This window comes from Pezoporus wallicus, unplaced genomic scaffold, assembly GCF_028554395.1.
Source record: "Pezoporus wallicus isolate ANWC-B61680 ecotype Strahan unplaced genomic scaffold, APGP_CSIRO_Pwel_v1 contig_3488, whole genome shotgun sequence".
Taxonomy (NCBI): domain Eukaryota; kingdom Metazoa; phylum Chordata; class Aves; order Psittaciformes; family Psittacidae; genus Pezoporus; species Pezoporus wallicus.
In genome coordinates, this window is record NW_026635397.1 from 1,551,532 (window position 1) to 1,571,328 (window position 19,797).

General features: G+C 40.8%; 1 protein-coding gene across 32 annotated transcripts in view; it reads right to left on the reverse strand.

The window, feature by feature from the left end:
* LRRFIP1 (LRR binding FLII interacting protein 1) overlaps positions 1 to 19,797 on the reverse strand; it is a 106,503-nt gene that overhangs the window by 13,323 nt on the left and 73,383 nt on the right. For 24 of the 32 annotated variants that reach the window (XM_057422916.1, XM_057422905.1, XM_057422896.1 and 21 more), the window contains 9 exons: positions 17,459 to 17,536; positions 9,102 to 9,134; positions 7,935 to 8,060; positions 7,083 to 7,154; positions 5,025 to 5,195; positions 3,936 to 4,028; positions 3,368 to 3,460; positions 2,088 to 2,180; positions 1,478 to 1,619 (listed from right to left, as the gene is read on the reverse strand). In XM_057422916.1, the coding sequence (XP_057278899.1) occupies positions 1,478 to 1,619; positions 2,088 to 2,180; positions 3,368 to 3,460; positions 3,936 to 4,028; positions 5,025 to 5,195; positions 7,083 to 7,154; positions 7,935 to 8,060; positions 9,102 to 9,134; positions 17,459 to 17,536 (901 nt within the window). The remainder of the gene's footprint in view (positions 1 to 1,477; positions 1,620 to 2,087; positions 2,181 to 3,367; positions 3,461 to 3,935; positions 4,029 to 5,024; positions 5,196 to 7,082; positions 7,155 to 7,934; positions 8,061 to 9,101; positions 9,135 to 17,458; positions 17,537 to 19,797) is intronic. The other 8 variants (XM_057422867.1, XM_057422852.1, XM_057422831.1 and 5 more) reach the window with 5 other exon arrangements.

The window sequence follows — 19,797 nt, forward strand, 5'->3', positions numbered from 1 at the left end:
AAGCAGTGACTGAATTAGTCAGAGTCCAGGTTTTTGATCAGTGAAATTCACCACCACCCTCTCAAAGCAAGAAGCCTTTGGTGCTGACTTGTGTGTTTATAAAGTCAAAGATTTATGCTCTTGGCTGTGTGAATTACAGCTTTTGTAGCTGAGAACAACTGTTTCAAGCAGTGCAATTGAGTGATAATACCTGCAGAGGTAACACTACAGGAAAGATTACTTTTCCTTCAGCAATAACCTTTACAGCTTTAATCCTGACACCACTTTATGCATGGAGTGTGTGTCTGATGCCGTTATGAAGTAATGAAGGGTTATTCAGAAATATTGTTTCTAAGCGTCATGAACGGGCATCATGATCAGTGTATATGACAAACACTGAACACAAAATCTGATTGGCAAGCAAATGGTTCAGCTATTTAGCATTACCAAAGCTCAGGTATACTTACTGCCCTTTACAGCCACTTGATCCGCCCAAATGCATAGGGACTTCTGTGGGTTTGGGGAGGGGTTTTAAACAATTTTCCTTCAACTTATAATTTGGAAGCAACAGGTATTAGAACAACAGTGTTTGTGGTTTCAGCAGTTAGCTTTTGGGTCACAAAAAAAAGCCAAAACCCAACCAACCCAGAATAAAGAGAGAGAGAACACATTACACTTAAAAATATACCCTTACCTTGGTTTTCGTGTTCCATATTGTTTGCACACACAAACTGACTGAGGTAAAAGCAGCCAAAAGCTCAAAGCAACATTGACTGCCTATTGCTATTTATTAGTATGTTCATTTAGAACAACAACAAATAATTACTATTTCCTTTCCTTACACTAGTATAAGAGTTCTCGGAATGGCCATTCATCACCACTGCATAAGAATGGTTTTGCCAACCAGATTTCTTCTTAATGCTATCCATCTCAGTTATACTCTTTGAATTTAACAGCTTTAACATAACAAGTAAAATGTGGAAGTGCTAATATTAACTGCTCAATAGTACAGGACACCAAGAACAAAGAATTCATACGTTAGTGTTTTAATAGTGCCCAGCACGGTTGTTCAGCAGCCACAAGTTCTCAGGTATATAAATGAACCAACAAGTTTTTTAAAGGAAACAAATTCTTTTTTTGTTTTCCCGATTCTTTAATGTATGTGCTCAAAACTACTGAACAGTAGTCAGACTGCTCTGGGGCGCTATTCAAATTCAGGCTTTAAATAGGAATCTGAATGATTGCTGTTTATCTGTAATGTAATGTTCGTATTCTCATCCTTTATCACCTTGAATGGGAAATTAAGTCTGCCTTTGCAGGAAACTGCACAAACAGTTGGAAGCGATCATGACAATCATGCGGACAAATGCATGGTAAGTGATTTAAAATGTAGCATGCTGCGTGATGTGTTAATTGTCCCACTAACAAATGCCCAAACTCCAAGCAAAGATGAATGAATGGACAGACAGAAAGATATGAAAAAAGATACAGTGCTTACCTAACATCCCATCCCCTCCAGTCTTCAATGCCAGAGTTGTGCCTGGAACAGTTTTGGAAGAATCCAAGTGTTCTTCGTTATCAAGAATGTCTGATGTCTCCCCATTGGTGGCTACATCAGAATCTGGGATTATTCCATGTTTCTGTGGAGAAATAAAAGCAATGCTTTAGAGTCTGCTGCTCAGAAAGGGTGGGACTGTTCAAGTGTTCTTGTCCTTGTATTCTGAATAAACAATTGCTTCAATGGTTCCACTAAACATGGCTGGAAGTCAGAAAAGAGCACGGAATATTACAATTTTCAGTTTGGCCAGTAGGAAAGAAGCATGTGATCCCAGCTCTTTGCTTCTTTAACCGTACATTTGCTGCAGAAAATGTTCCTCAAAGAAGCATCTTCTACAAAAGCAACTACTTAATACTACAGTCTATACTACGAGTTCACAGTCTATATTAGGGGGATGGAGTTTATTGCAGAAAATTCCTGAAATGGCAAATTATAGGCAACATGAAAAATAGAGTTCTTGTTGCCGAGCTGGATTCAAATTTTCTGCACAAATGTACAGGAGGGAAAGGTCAGGTGCTGAATAGAAATCGCTTTCACTCCTCTTCCATACCTTCAGTTGCTCCTTCAGCACAACCACTTCATCTCTAAGGTCATCCCGCTCACTCCTTATGGAATCAAAGAAATCTTTCTGCCTCTCTAACGCCTGAGTTCCCAACACAAACAGAGGGCGAGGAGATGCAAAGAAAGGAGGGGAGAGAAGTAAAGACCATGAAAAGCAAGTGTAAACAAGGAATGAGCAGATTTAAGATATTCAGAGATTGATGGAAGTGGCACGTATGAAAAAGGTAAAGTTTACACATTAAAGGACCAAGTTTACATACACACAGATGAGCTTCAAATCCAAGAAAGGCACAGCTTATTCAATAACCAGGAATTCCTACTGAAGACATTTTGAGCCTAATCCTTCCTTAGAGATCCTTCAAATAAGGATCCACTCACATCTGCTAGACAAGTTAATTCATATCTCTATTACTTCATCATGCCCATTGAAGACACAGTGCCATTCCCATGTGTTAACAGAACAGTTTGAAAGCAGGGGCAGCAGATTTTACCAGGCTTTTTATTCCACGGTTCTTCCATCTGGTGCAGTACATTTCAATTAATTTGAAAGCTGCCATTAAGTCATCATTAGACTCAGATGTACCAGATGCAAATGCGTATTTTGCTACTGACCCCCCCCCCCCAAAATATTTCAATATTATTGAAGTACAAGTAGAACAGCAATAAGAATTACACAGCTTTGAGTTTCAAGTTGCTACAAGTTGTTGGACATTGCAAGTATCACAACAGGCAACTTCCCAGATTTCTCTTTCCTTCTATATTCAAAAAGTCTTTTGGCTCATTGTTAGAAAAGAAATCCAAGCTTTTCTTTAAGAGTGGATTTTCATTTGCCTTTGACAGGGGGCTGTGGGAAGGGATGAGAAGCAAGAGAGGTTTAAAGACTTACATCCCAATAGCCCATAAATAGCTCTTTACTACCTCTGTTTCTGCTCAGTCTGCAGATCAAATCTGAATAAGGAAAAATTCAGTGCTGATGGAACTGCATTATAAATAGCAGCTCCTTTCTCAATATGGCAAATACAAATGGTGCACCACAGCAAATAAATGACCCCAGGTTTTGAAATCAGACCAGCTGCTAAATTTTTATTGGATTTCATGATACTTGCCAAAGAAAAAATTTCCTATTTGCTAGTTCATTGGTAAGACAATAAGACAGCCACACAAAGCAAAGTCACTAAGGAGGATTATATTCATGAGGTTTTGCAAAAGCAGGGTCAGCTGGCGGAACAAAAGGACCACTGTGAACATTGCAGGAGATGACAGGCCTACCCCTATTTTTTTGTCTTTCCACTCTATTGTCTCCTGAAGATCAGAAATTTCCCTGACATAGCTCTGCTGTTTCTGTTGCAGCTGTTGGATTTCCTGAGAGACAGGAGCAAAACAAGAAGACAGAAAGCAGATAACAGGTTAGCAAAGAAGGTCAAGATCACAGTGATGCCAAAGAATGAAACAAGTCAGGTGCTAAAGGCTATCTATGTATGTACTGTTTCCGACACTTGAACTAAACCTATGCTCCTGAAGACAGTCTTACAAGTCATGAGTTGACTTGAAATAATTAAGACTGTTCCATCAGTTTCCTCTGCATCTCCACAAACAGCTGGCAAAACACAGCTTATTTCAGGACAAGGCAAGAAAAGAAGTCTGACTTCAGCTAATATTTAGGAAAGTGCTGTTTCCATTAGCCAGCTCTGAACCTGTTCAGACTGAAACACTAATATTTCTTCAGGTGAAAAACTTGAGTAGGGAATAAAATTCTCTGTGCCTCACGTTCCACATTCCTATGGCTAACTGGGAACATACCAATCAAAAGAGCCATTAAAGCAAAAAGGTTACTTACTGCAAGCATTTCTTCTCTTTGCTTCAAAGCCTCTTTGATTTCCATGAACTGAAATTGCAATATGCTATGAGCATGCTTCTCCCTCTCAAATTCCTATAATGAAATAATAATGAGATTTTTATTGATCAAAAATAGCATCCCATGAAAAAAAGAAGAGAAAATAAGCCCAAACACAAAGAAAATGCTTATTGCTGTGCAATTCTTGAATATTCCTCTAATCACAATCCTCTAAGAGTACAATTTTTTGTACAGTCTCATTTGTGCTTTTTCTAAGAAACTATTATTCCAACAAATAGAGAAGTGGCAGACATCATTTAGCCAGTTTCATAAGTTGAGCAGCAGGCTGGCAATGAGCATCTCAAATCCTACAGACTTCACAGATAAACGGATGGGAATTTAACCCTTTCACATAGCCATGTAGTAAAAGTCAGCTAGACGCTGTGGGCAAGAAAAAACCAACCAAACAAAAAACCCCCATCACCAAAAAATCCCCCAAACAACCTGCATAAAAACCACCACCAACCTCTCCCCCCCCCCCCCCCCCCCCCATGAAACAACAAAATAATGAAGCACCAAAAAAAAACCCAACCAACCAAACCCCTTGTACCACACTTATCTCCCAGGAACTGTGCTTTTTGAAGTGCACTACAGTTAAATGCCCCAAGCTAAAAAGCCAGTTCTGAAAAGCTAACACAAGCCCCAGCTTTATTATTTAACACAGCTCACTGGCAGTCAGATGCTGAATTAACATTAAACTGAACTGAACCCTCAATTGCACAGAACTATTGTATCTTTAAATTGAATTTAAAGATACAATATAAAAGGGCATGTGATAATATCAATATAGCCTTACCATATAAAACATTTCTTAACTGCTTCAGAAACTGCTTTTTAAGACAAACTCAGGGAAGATTTCCATTTATATGATCACAAGCACATTACAAGCTGCTATTCCACTTGCTTTAACAGTAACTAAAACAGTAACTTAGTTAAAATCTTAAATAGCATTTTAGTTGCCTCCTCCCAAAGGACTCTGACCCCCTCACAAAACCTCCCCATTGTATAACATGCCACTGCTATTATACATACTTTACTTTTTTCTTCATATTGCCGCCTGGACTCTGCCAGCTGTTCTTCTAACTCTAAGAGCGCATCCTTCAGGGTATCTACTTGGTACATGAAATTTGTTTTTTCATTGTCTAGTTGAGCATTTGACACCATAGCCTTCTTATATTTCTCTTCAACTTCGGCTAGAGAGTCCTGCAAAGAATAAGCAACCACAGAGAGCTATAAAGGATCCTTTGCCAACCAAGACCTTCAACGAGAACATTAAACGCTAAATCACAAGTATGCTCAGTACTCCCAGGGAAACCAGTGTAATCATGTGCTAGAGATGCTTACCAACTGTCCCAAGGTGAGGATAACCTCCCCTGTTCCCACCAGACTTCTGTTTATAAGCAAGGAACCTTACCTCAGGACAAATAAAATGCTTCCTGTTCTCTGCTGCTTCAGCTTCTGCCTTCTCAGTTTTCTTCCTTCCCCTCCTCCCCTGCCCCTGCAGGTTGGCAGCTCAAAGCAGCTGCTGAAGATGACATGCAGGACTATTGGTTGGGTTTTCTTAAAGGTAAACTGGGCTTGATTTAAGATCATTTTAAGATGACCTTAGGCCTTAAAATGAGGCAGTTTGACAGCCACTTCACACAAACTTGCAGGGACCCTGGAAGCATGGGAACAACTGAATATACTGACTCAGAATTCATGGTGAAAAAGCTGCAGCTTCTAGGACCTGATGTATCATTTTTCATTAGGTTTTCTGGATCTCATCCCTTCTTTACAAATTCACTCCGCAAGATACAATTCCCAGTATTGTGAAAACCACTCCTACCAACATGACCTGAATATAAGATACTGGGGTATTTGTAACAATAAATGATGGCAAAATAACGCTCAGGATAATTCTCTGTGTTCGTGCAGTCAAACTTTGCAGTATTTGATTTTAATACAGAAATGAAAGAGTTACATAAAACAGTGCAAATACGCAAACAAGGAGGGCACGGATGTCGAGATTTTAGTTTACAGGTCAAGCAATTTCTCTTGCAACTAAAGTAACCCTAATAATTACATCTAAAGCACAGGTGAGTTTCATATACTTCCTATTTCATTCAATAAACAGAACTGGGAATTACAGTATTGAAATAATAGCAAAAATCACCTGAAAGTTGAATCAGTTTAGTTTACTTTTGCTTTGAGAAGTAAGACAATTTATCTTTAAGGATGTGAATTTGTACAGATCCAAACACAAACTGTGCTTTGGTGCACTTTCCAGACCAAGGATGAGAAATACCAAGCACAGGAAAGCCACCAGGATTTGGAAACAAGTGTTAGGATCAAACCTCAGAAAGTAACTGGAAAGGAAATATATGCAAGAAAGAAGCTGAAGTAGTTGCTGCACCACTCTTTCAGCATACTATGTTTTGTTTCCTTAGCATCTTCACCTCAAATGCAGTCTAAGAGACATGAATTGAAAAGGGACATACTGAAAGTGACTCTAAAAGGGCCTACAATAGATCTGAAGAGCGACTTTTTACAAGGACAGGAGTGACAGGACAAGGGGGACTGGCTTTAAACGGATGGAGGGGAGATTTAAATTAGGTATTAGGAGTTCTTCCCTGTGAGACACTGGCACAGATTTCCAACTTTCCAAAGTTATGCTGGACCTTATCGAAGCAAAACCATACAAGCTTTTAAACTCCAATTTTTCACAGAACTGTATGACATGAGTTCTAGCTCATTTCCAGTGCTGGGAGGTTCCCTGGATAAGAAAACTATCTATCTATATATATATATATATATATATTAAAAAAACTAGTCATTTTAATTTGCTAGCAAAATGATTACTTTCCAAACAGTGAAGACAACATGCAACAGTAATCAGTGGCCTTTCACTTAACAGATGGAAGCATTTTTCACCACAATCACTCAAGATCAGAACAGGTATTTTTCCAGTTCATGAAATGCTTTTCACACAAGTTACAAGCCCTCCCAGAAGATGGCAAAGCATGCAAGGTGAGTTCTAGGTCCCACATGGACTCTCTGCATGTTTAGCTAGTGTTAATGATCACACTCCAGGCTGCAATAAACCAGTACCTTCATTTCTTTCAGTCCCTGCATGTATTTGCCTTCTACATCCTGAATCTGGTTCTTTAACTCATAGATATCCTGAGAGAAATGGTGAGAAAGGTGAATGATGCCACAAACCAACAGGCAGAAGTGCAGCTGATAGGAAAAAGCAAGTGTTCAAAACTTATTTTCCAGTCTCTCTCCTCTTTTGTCCTTGATCACAAGGAAATAACTATCTTTCAGCTGCTTTACAGCGATGAAACTGGGACAGACCTGCTTCTATCTGAGGTCCTAATACACATCCAGATGCTTTAAGTGGCTGTAAATTCAGCAGAGTTTTAAGTCAGATGCATGGAAGTTAACAGAACACAGATTCCTCATTTTAAAACAGTCTTCAGAAGGGAACATTAAGAAAAAACAGATTCCAAGAACTATTTAACTATGGACTACCCAGACTAGCACTCAATGATACAGACACTGGATCGTGTCGCTATTTGCTAATGTGTCCAACCTCTTGGAATCATAAACAAGATTACAAAAATACAGCTCCCTCCCCAAATTAGCATCCAGCAAGTGCAGTGATTCTTCCCTCGTTTCAATCTCCTATTATTGTGCTCTACTGAGTCCACTTCCTATTTCATTAGCTTAGGATGAGATGTGTCCATTATGATCAGTCTGCTCTGCTATCATACACCCAAATATTCCTGCAATACACACTAGCTCCCAGCAGCATGTCTCTAGCAAAGCTATTCATTTTTCGTTTACAGCATACAATTCACTTTGGCAGAACTGACAGGAGGGGAGGACAAGCCAGTTTCTTTCCTGGAAGGAAGTCTAAAGGATATTTAACAATTTATTCTGGTTTGAAGTATTTCTCACCTTTATTTCTCTAATAGATGCCTCTGTATCAGCAGAGATGGACGTATCCCCACTGCCTCTTCGTGAAGAAGTCCCCCCCAGAGAAGCTAAGGTAGCTGCTGATAGACTTGAGACAGTACGTGCTCCCTATAATCACACACAGTTTAAAATGTTTAGAACTTTTCTAGATACATTGTGCATTTGTAGTTTGTTTGGTTGCTTGAATATACATGTAACCAGCCCTTGCACTTCTAAATTGTGAAGGTCTGATCGAGATTTAATAAGGGAAACTAAGGAGAAAAGACAGAGCAGATGTATTTAAACACTACTGTAACAGGAGTTTGCATGAATTATCTTCCCGCTATTAATTCTTAATTCGATAGAAAGTCTTTAGGGGCTAGTATCATCTTGCTAGATACTTTCAAAACTTGTAATAATACACTTTGTAGCTCCTCTCCATTGATGGATGCTTATCTACTCTGCAGCAGTAGCAACAATAACTGTTTTACTGTACTGAGGGTTCTGCATTAAGCCACTGCAGTATTCTCCTCTTTTATTACTAATTAGTTATTGTTACATAATACTGTAATTAAAATGTACTAAACAAACACAGTATTCATGTGACTTGGCCTAAAGCAATTTCAGGCTAGCTGAAAGGGCAACTACTTAACATCTGAATGACCAGTGGTTGAAAAGTTCACCTGCAAAAATGTAATAAAAGAAGGTTCCAACAACTCCTTTCAATAGCTTAAGAGGGCTTACAAGAAATCTGAAGGGGGACGTTTTATAAGGTCATGGAGTGACAGAATAAGGGGGAATGGCTTTAAACTGACAAAGGGAAGATTTAGATTAGATACTAGGAAGCAGCTCCTCCCTGTGAGGCGCTGGCACAGGGTGTCCAGAGAAGCTGTGGCTGCCTCATCTCTGGCAGTGTTCAAGGCCAGGTTGGACACAGGGGCTTGGAGCATCCTCTCTAGTGGAAGGTGTCCCGGCCCATAGCAGGGGAGTGGAACTGGATGAGCTTTAAGGTCCCTTCCAAGCCAAACCAGGCTGGGATTCTATGAATTTAAGTTTATGCGCCACAATGGATTTTATAGAAGGTTTCTGTACACTTACCGTGAGTTCTATCTACCATAAAGAATGTGAAGAAAGCACTATTGTCAGAGTAATTCATAAGATCCTTCTTACCTTCTCAAAGTCTTTTTCTGGCCTTTCCTCAATCTGTAAAACAAAGATTAAGAAGGATTTATTAATGTAATCAGAAAAGGACAAGTAAAGGCAGTAAGATATCAGAAAGGGAATTATTAAACCTGTGAAAGACTCTTCTTTAGCCATTTCTAGGCACTTAAAAAGCAGCCAGCTCACTCAGAACAGCTGTGTCCTGACTGGACAATTTATCTCAAGTTTCTAAACTCCATGTAATGAATTGGAATATACTTACTGATAGGAACTAATTTGGTCTATTAAATAAGACAGAGGAATATTTTTTTCACATGTTCTACACGACATTTCAAACATGAAGATGGTATGTGATCTATGAGTTAACAAAGCAAGAATACAATGGGCTTGAACTCAAAGCCCCATATGTCTTACCCTGGACATAAACCCAGCTGTATGCAGCTGCTGTACTGATGTATGCAGACACATCTTATTTACTTTGGGTCAATTCAAAAATATGCCTCAAATGAACATAGCAATTTACTTCAGTAGAGAGGTGTCCTGGGTTCAGCAGTAGCAGTCATTTTTCTCCTTCTTGGTAGCTGGTGTAGTGCAGTGTTTTGACTTTCAGCTCGGGAACAGAGCTGATAACGATGTTTTGGTTTGGCCAAGGACTTTGTGAGCCTCATGCTCTGCCAGGGGAAGGGGAAGCCAGGAGGAAGCAGAGACAGGACACCTGACCCAAACTGACCAAAGAGCTATTCCATACCACAGCACGTCATGCCCAGGATGTAACTGGGAGTTAGCCGGAAAGGCTGGGAGACTGCAGGGTTGGAGGAGGTATCGGTCGGAGCTTGGTCGGGCTTGGGGGGCGAGTTATCGGTCAGTGGGTGTGGTGAGGTGTTGTATTCTGTTCCCTTGTTATTTCCTTTATCATTATTATCATTGGTGGTAGCAGTAGTGATTTGTGTTATACCTTAGTTACTAAACTGTTCTTATCTCAACCCGTGGGAGTTGCATTCTTTTGATTCTCCTCTCCGTCCCTCCGAGAGCAGGGGGAGGGCAAGAAAGGGGGGAAGTGAGCGAACGAATTACCTGACTGGGTTTAAACCACGACAAGAGGTTAAGTTTTTCAACCGAGAGATCAATACATTTCCAGACCAAGACAGCTTCTTGAAGTTAAATTATTTATGGACCTTAACTGAAAAAGGGCTACCTCTGAAGACTGCCAGCACACCCTCCCCATTCCAAAAATCAAGAAACCAAGTCAGACCTGAAGGACTGTGCTGTGTCTGCACAGCTCCCAAAAGAAGAACGGGAATGGAAGGGGGGGTGGGGGGCTGGGGGAAGAAATCTAAAGTTTTAAAAACTCTGTGAGTATTCTCTGCTTAAGATGAAAGGTGACTGCAGCTTCAAGTAGAGATCCGAGAAAGGCTGAGATGACAAAACCTGATCATCAAGTCAAATATCAGGGACCAGTTCAAAGTTGAAATAAACATCTCTTACGGTTTTGGTACTTGGCTGGAATTTACTAATTCCAAAGGGAGATCTTTATTAAAACTAGTCTAGAAGAAGTAAAACAGAGCCAAAGTAGTAGCATTTGGGAGTACAGAAAATTACCTTCAATACTGACACCACAAATGCTCAAAAGAGAGTTACAGAGTAAAGCCCACATACACCCTGAAAAGATTTGGTTTACTCCTCGGTGGGAGCCCATCCTATCCACTTCTTCACGCTCTGAAACAAAACAAATATACAAGTTCCCAAAAGCAGGAGTGATTCACAGCAGAATCTTTCCGTAAGTATCTCCATCTAAAGTGGAACTGAGTGTAAAAGGGTCCAAGTGAAATTAAAGGCTCAGCAGAACTCATGAAGTCCAGAACACGTCAACCTCCTCTGGGAACATTCAGCACCACAGCCAAGATGGTTTCCCAAAAGATTCTGCGAAAATTCCTGGCTTCCCCAGATCAAGAGCCCGAAAGCCAAAGGGAGAAGTGTTTCTGAAATGACTGCGGGAAAAAAATCAGGTGAGATCCAGTTCAGGGGAAGGCAGCGGATACTGAGGTTGAGAGTTAGTGTCATTGAAAACACACTCTGAAACTACAGCTCTTTCCAATCAGTCCACGTTTGGCACAGGGTTGTTTTTTCCCTCTGAATTATACAGAATAATATATGGATGATCCCACTCATTTTTCTTATTATTACCAGTGGTACCCTACGAAAAAAAACAAACCCAGAACTAAGAGGTATCTCTTCCAAATCAGCTTTTTACATTAACAACACATATCATAAATCCCCTATGATTAGCATTAAGGAAATTTAAGACTTATGCTTTGAATTAAAACCCAGACTTAAAGCACTAGATTATAAACTTCATGAAGACCCTGAAGAGACAAAGTACTGGGGGAGAGGGAGGAATCTGAATTTTTAGTAAGAGAAGGTCACTAATGAAGGCAGTTAGTTCAGTTCAGACTCAACAAACAAGATGGACTGCCTTTTGCAAACAGCCTACTATTTTCACGCCAGATAATTCCAAGGTGTGGATTTGGCAGCCTTCTAAGCCTGGCCAAACACTGTGTTGTTGTTTATCAATATTGTCACCTTACCAAAGATTAGTGTATCTACACAAATCTACCCCCAGAAATTTAGCCTAGAGTTAGACCAGACTAAAATCTACTGTATGGGTTTAGGACACAACTCAAGATACTCTTTTCCTTAAGACATTTGCAAAATGCCCTCTATTTCGTGGGGGGGGGGGGGGGGGAGGAAGAATGCAATCTCAGTTTTTACTAAGATAAAGAAGGGAACAAATATTGATATTGTTTTAATGATGCATCATCAGGCAAATAAAGGCTTCCACTCCTGAACAGGAAAATGTTGAAGACAGTGTGGCGCAGGATAAGCATACAGCTCTACTCAGAGCACTCACCAACCACACCTGTGAAGCTTGCTATGCATTCATTGCAAAACAATCTTTAATAACTCTCTAAGGGGGTATAATAGTTAATAACTAAAGCTATCAAGTAACTTCTGAAGTTGAGGTGGCTTAAAAAAAAAAAAGGAATAAAACCAAATCACTTTGTATGAGAGCAATGCTCTCATACACACATCCATTTGGTGCCACGAACGGCACTCTTGAGGGTTTTCTCATCAAAGGCAGTAATTACCATTGCCAACTGATTGAAACATTAACATCTAAAAATCTAGTGTGTTTTGAAAAAAGCCAGTTCCTCATTCTAACGCACCCTCCTTTCATTACAAAGATGCCTCCTGCTACACAATACTTTCCTAAAAAAAAGTCCACCTGAAACGAGCAGCATTTAATTTTACAGTTATGTGGCAGTGATACACCAAGATCTATAAAGAGTGTCTTGTAGAAAGGCAGAGGTCTATTAATCTATTTTAGATTAATATTTTACATAGTTTTCATTCTACTCATCTTTCAATTACTGTATTCATGGTACCTATCATTCCTTTAAAAAGATAAATGGTGCTTCCCAACAGCAGTCAGCCACCAGAGGGAACCCCAGGTTTTCAGCTTTCACCCTGTTCCCACAACAAGCCCTTTGGCATTTGATCCAGCAAGAATCAAAGAAAGAAAGGTCAGGAAAAAAAGAGGCTTATTTGAAGCTGCACAAAATTCTTGCCCAAAATACTTACCTGCTATATTATCATTCAGTAAAGAATGCTATAATGATTAAATAGACCGAAAACAATCTCTCCACCTCCACAGTACGGTACTCGGCATAGCACTTTATACAAATACCCTGGGTTTGCAAATTCTCTGCATGCAAATATAAAGGACTAACAGAATACTTGCTGGAAGAGGGCATCTAAAGAGGAATTCACCTAATGATACTAGATTCATAGAACATTACACAATTTTCATTTCCACAAAGGTATGGTCTGTCCCTAGAGACAGAATCACAGAATCCCAGACTGGTTTTATTGGAAGGGACATTAAAGCTTATCCAGTTCCACAGGCAGGGACACCTTCCACTAGAGCAGATTGCTTCAAGCCCCTGTGTCCAACCTGGCCTTGAACACTGCCAGGGATGGGGCAGCCACAGCTTCTCTGGGCACCCTGTGCCAGCGCCTCACCTCACCACCCTTGTAGTAAATAGGGTACCTTCCTCTTCACCAACAACTTGTGTACTTTGTATTTTAGTGCATAAAAAGAGCAGGAAAATGAAGCGATTTTCCTGGGAACTCCAGCACGCACATCTTTGTTTTCTCAAGGGGAATGGGTTGTTCTCTGCAAAGTAAGTACAACAGGATCAGAGTCCAGCCCCTTCTGACAACGATTTCAGAAGAAATCCAGAGCTACATTACAAGAAATGCCAGCAACATCAGAGGATTAGTGCCGCTGGAAGCCACATGACGAAACCATCCCATAAGTCTCTATCTGGATCTATTACCTATTTTTCATAGATAAGAATGTAATGTTTGGAAAAGTGTTTCTCTCTACTTTGCAGTCAGCTCGCAGTTTAACCCTTGAAACTCTTTGTCACCAGTGAGTACTGATGCCAAAATCAGAGACCCGCCAGCACTAGCACAGTGCATCCAACAAGACTCTCAAATGCCTACTGAAGAGACCAGAGGCCCTGGAGAGAGTTAAGCGTTAAGCTCCAGCGGCTAGTAAAGATTTAAGAAGAATCAGGACTGAGGCACAATTTCCAGCCTCCTTTACAGGGTTAAAGAAGGGAAATCCGAAACACTTGCAGTTTAGTAGTGCCACATACCACACTCAGGCATAGGAGCAACTTCAGGGTGTTTTAGTACATGGCTGTCACTACTCAGCTCCATCTGAGGTCTTGCACTTCAATCAACTTCCTCATAAAAGCAAGGGGATTTTTTGGGGCAAGAAATCAAATTAAGATCATTTCCTGCTCTTACAGTAATACAGCACAGTTTGAAATGGAAGTATGTCCCACATGGAAGAAAAATTCTTACAATTGGTAGCACCAACACAGGATTAAATCAACAAAAACTAGAATTTAAAGAAAAAGAAGTAAAAGTATTGCAGTCAGCATAACCCCTCCTGCACTCCCCATCTTACCAGGCTGATCGGCTGGGCTGGGACAGGCAGCAACACAGAGTTCCTGTGTTTTTCCAGTGAGAGCCACCATAACACTTAGCTATTAGCAATAAGCCTTCAATATGCAGCAGGGAGAAAACACTGCTGAAATTTGTCAGGTCTAAAGTGGATTTGTCAGCAGTATCCTTGCTCAGGAATGAGTGCTATGCCAAACGTCATTGCTCAAACAAACTTATCAGTCTCTTTGCTCCAGCAGAGCCTTACCCTGGAGGGGCTGAAGGCACATCCACGCTGTCAGGGGATGGGCTCGGCTACAAGCCTACCATAAATAATGTAAGTGCACGGGAGAGAAGGCAAAGCTTGAGCATGCTGATAAATGCTTCCGTGAGAGTTCTGTTACTGTCTTCCTTTTTATTTCTCATGAGAACATGTTCAACTTCTTCAAATGGAAAAAGCTGTTTTGTTCAGAAAGTCTTCAGATAAGTACTACTGCGTTCTGAGTCTATTTGAAATGTGTAAATACTTTTCACTAGTAGTTTATTAAAGTAAGAAAAAATACAGCAATTTGTATTAAAAAGCCCATCTCAGCCTAAACATGCCAGGCCCAAGATTTACTTCCATCTGTACAGATGGGCCTGATGTTTGCTCTGTTAAGACATGGAGTATAATGCTTTAACATTAAACCACACATTCACGTATCTGCAGTAAGTGAAAGGAGGGCAGACAGCAATTACTAGGGGAGGTAACTGGGAAAATGTTAAAGACAAATAATCAAACAACAAACTTCATGCAGATATAGTGAATTCTTGAAAATACAAAGACCAATAGATATTCACATATTGTGTTTATGTATCTTCCTGGCTTTTGTTGTAAAACAAGCATGGGAACACAGCCTGACAAAGCTATGTACAGCAGGCAAACTACTGTCACTTTCTGCTCACTGTTTAATGAACACTGGTAGAAGGGGGAAAAAAGAGACAAAATCTAAGGGCTGGAGGGACAAGATAATGTATGCACTAATGATAACAGTACATGGATTTTGTAAACTGTCACGCTCTCAGGAGGTGTAAGCATGCTGGAAATTCAGCTTTTCAACACAACAAATATTCCCCTTTCCTTTCTACTCCACCAGCAATTTAAAATGTAAACTTGCAATCAAATCTTTATGTGGGTTAATGTCAGAAGGTATATAAAGCAGAATCAAAAAGGCATATGCCTTGATACATTAAGGCAGGAAACCCATCATATCCTGGGCTGCACCCCCAGAGTGTGAGCAGCAGGTCAACGGAGGGGATTCTCCCCATCTGCTGTGCTCTGGGGAGACCCCCCACGCAGTCCTGAGCCAGCTCTGGGGCAACAGCACAAGAGGAATGTGGAGCTGTTGGAGTGAGTCCAGAGGAGGCCATGGAGATGCTGCGAGGGCTGGAGCAGCTCTGCTCTGGAGCCAGGCTGAGAGACCTGGGCTGGTCCAGCCTGGAGAAGAGAAGGCTCCTTAAGGGGAGACCTTACAGCAGCTCCTGTGCCTAAAGGGGCTCCAGGAAACCTGGAGAGGGGCTTTGGACAAGGGCCTGTAGGGACAGGACAAGGGGAATGGCTTTAACCTGCCAGAGGGGAGACTGAGATGAGCTCTTAGGCAGAAGCTCTTCCCTGTGAGGGTGCTGAGGCACTGGCACAGGGTGCCCAGAGAAGCTGTGGCTGCCCCATCCCTGGCAGTGTTCAAGGCCAGGTTAGACACAGGGGCTTGGAGCAACCTGCTCTGGTGGAAGGTGTCCCTTTGGAGTTGGAACTGGGTAAGTTTTAAGGTCCCTTCCAATGCAAGCAGTTTAATGATTCTATGATTCAGTTTTGGGGATCAGCAATATTAAAACAGTTTTAATGTAGACTACTGATATAGACAAGAACAGCCACTTTTTTTACTCTCATAAGTTATCACCATTATTCAAGGAGATGTTTATTCTTCCTCTAGGAAGTCCAAGCAGGCGACATCTCATAACTGTATGAGTGGAAGTAATATACTGCTAAGCCCACTAAGAAGACGGGGCTCTATTTCAGCATCTTTACTGCCAAGAACAAATGCACAACTGAAAATGTATCAAAACACCTTGAAACCTCTGTTAGTAAAAGGCAAGGTGACTCCTTACTGTGAGTTACATGAAAAGGCACCCTGTTTAATACACAAAAAAAGAAAAAAGAGGGAGAGTGGGAAATCACAGGGTGCTGCTGCCTTGACCCCATACAGGATTTAGAGCTTTAAAGAGCAATGCCACACCATTAACAAGGCTTCTAACTATCTTGCATTAGAAGCAAAGCTCCTGCAGTGGTGCCTTTTAGACCCACTATGGCATTAACTCTCAGCCCATCTTCAAGGCCAGGGAAATAACAGAAGCGCTTCACATCCTTTAATAAGCCACTGATTTAAAATAAATAAACAAACAAAAGTGCCTGCTGTCTCCCTGCAGAACAGCTTCCACCAGCTCCTCTCCAGCAGCAAACCATCTCGAGCCACTTGCATACAAACAGTCCCAAGTGTGAGCAGAAAGCTAAAAACCAGGAAATCCCCTCTAGCTCCCAAAGAAGGGCAAGCTGCATTTTGTGGCTACTGTAAGCAACTGGCACCAGTAACTCAGACTGCATGCAAAATACAAATAACGGAAGCCAAGATCAGTGTATTGGTATCCAGTACCTGGATACTGAACAAATGGAATACTATTACTTCCTATCTGGTAAAAAGCAGGGGGGAAAAGTCACAAGAGGTTGGACAAGACTTTGTTATTTTAGTCTTCTTTAGGTACAACTCCATGATGCTCGACATGCCAGGTACACGTAATCCTGCTAGCACTCCACCATGCTAAAGGCTCTATAAGGCCTGGTAATCTACAGGCTAACAAATATGTTCAAATCCAATCTCTGGGCAGCCCTGAAGTAACACATCACCAAAATACTGCTCAACATAGAGAAACTGAACTACCTGAATACTGTAGTAAGATTTAGGGTTTCCTCGTTTTAATAACCAAAGGAGATGTGGCACTAGCATCAACACCACAGACTTTTCACAATACCTATGCTGAGGTGTTTTATGCCCAACTTAGAAAAAAAAAAGAAATAGCAGTCACATGAGTCCAAAGTGTACTTTCTGTTGTAAAAAAGTGTTTATCTGCATGGAAATTACTTTGGTTTTCTAACTCTTCATCTGGTTTACACCTTCTCTGTCTTAAGGATTGCCCAGCAGGTCCAATTAATACCGTAGGTAACTGTCTCAGAAGAGATTGAACATCCTGTATAAAAAAAAAAACCCTGAAGAACAGAGGAATGAAACACTTTAGTGACAAAGAAAAATAAAGGAGCTCACCACTGGACTGGCCCGTGCAGAGCTGGCTCTTGAGGATGCCCGAGATCCTGACCCAAGGTAGCAACTGTACTCAGAAGGCTGCCACAGGAAACCAAGAACAGCAAGCAGAGAAAAAGAGAAAAGCATCAGAATTGAGAAAGGAAATGAGAGAGGACTTAAAGCTTTACATCTGAAGTTAATGACGAAACTGTTGCATGCAGCTGGACAAAGGAATAGCAGTGAAAGTCAGAGACCAGACACCTCAACAGCTCATTTAAAAATTAAAGCAAGTAGTAATTCCAGCTGACAGACCAACAGAGCTTTGATTCAATTCTTAGAAGGACTGAATACAAATGATTTATTTATGTATGTTAAAATACCAGTCACAAGTAAACAACTGTCAGTCTCTATACAAAAGGCTCCACTTCTTTTCAAGAGCTCTGAGGTTCTCTGGTTAGCCTTCTTCCCATGTTTCCAACATTATGCACGTACTAAATGAATCTGTGCTCCACAGGCCAAAGCAAGAAACATCCATCAACGTGGTGATTAAAGTAAAAACTGAGACCATCTCAGAGACTATCTCTCCTGCTTTTCCAGAACCTGCAGTCCTCATCTCCTGTCAAAGAAAGTACTTTAGTCCTTCTTAAAAGCAAACATCTAAGCAGTGAAGCAGAACAGACAGAGCTGACTTACTGCTGAGAAGAAGGAAGAATGTATCTACACTGTTTTATTTCCAGAGGTTATAATGCAGTGGAAGAGAGAAGGGAAATTAAAGTTTCAAGCATCTGGGAAACAGAACTGAAACTTATTCTGGAAATGCATTTTAGGATTATTCCCTCTATTTTCACAGATTTCAGAGCAGCTTCACACTCGATCTTGTATTTGGATGTACTTTACAGAAAGATACGTAAGCATATATAAAAGGGAGTACTGAAGTTCATTCAGAACAGACAGGAATTAAAGAAACTTTTGCCATTTAGCAGACATGGTATTTTCCTTATTGCTACTACAAGGTAATTGTGAATGCAGGCTTTGTAGAGAGGCATGTCAGTCTGCCATATTTCATGTGCAAAAGCAACACAAGGGCAGAGGCAGTTCAGGGACAGGAACAAGCATGAGGAACTGTTCTCCTCAGCTGCTCAGCCTATGCTGCTAATAACTTTTATCAGTTGATTTCATAGGAACTTAAGACTGTTTCTTAGGCACAAAACCACTGCAATCTAAGGAATTACCTACTTCCAAGATGCGCGTTCTCTGCTATTAAGGTTTCTTCTATTAAATTACCTGTCCACTACAGGAATCCCCTGGACTTCTTGTCTGCAGAGACAGTCAGATCTTCACCAAGCTATTGGAGGACTGTTTCAGCATTGTTAGTTATGCTAACAAAGTGGCACAGTATTAAATGAAAATCGGAGTACTAATAAATGACAAGAAGGTAAGCTGGAAATAACCCCAGCTATAGTGCAACTATCAGATTAGTCACTAACCACAAAGCATCACTTTCCAAGGCATACAGCCCTTAGTAAGCCCTTCAAGCAGGGCACAATGTGATCAAGCCATGTCCTCAGATGTCTTACATGAAGTGACACTGGCTTCATGCATCTGAGCTACTGAGCTCAGCCTCAGAGATGACAATACACAGAATCTGGAACTATGCTACATACAATTTACAGCTATTTTCAATCACAGCCACTTCGATTCCTAAATTAAAAGCAAAAAGCACTGAAGTAAACACTTAAGATTTTGGGTCTGGGGTTAAGTAGTTCTAGCACAGAAGCCTTGCAACATCACCAGTGTTTTGTGTTATAACAAGGATGTAGAATAATCTAGAAACACATGACAGGTAAAAAGTATTAACTGCTGATGAGCCCCACATTAATGTTTCACAGGACTGATTTATTCTGTAGTTGCTCCTAGTATTATTGCAGGGCAGAACATGGAAGCAAGGGTCACTTGTTCAGCTGGCTGAGACCAAGCAAGGCTAGTTTTATCCTCTTCCCCTGTCTTCACCTGTCATCTGCTTATCCAAGATCATTCTTTGGGGACAGCTACCCAAATGGCACTCCATGTTAAAAGTGCTATGAGGTTCAGAGACACTAAAATAACTACAGATAACCCCATAATTGTGAAAAGGCTATTCCCTTTGAGGCAAAAACCTTGTACTTCAACTCTCAACATGCAACCATGCAAAAGAAAGTGGAAAGGCTTGATTATACACAGACTTCCAATACCTGTAGCACAGGGTGGGATGGGGAGAGAAGAAAGGGAACCAGCACCAGTGTTTTATTCAGTGTTCCTTGCTGAAGCCATTAACAATGGCTGAAAGACTTATAAAGAGCATTTGGGTTTGGAGCCCACTG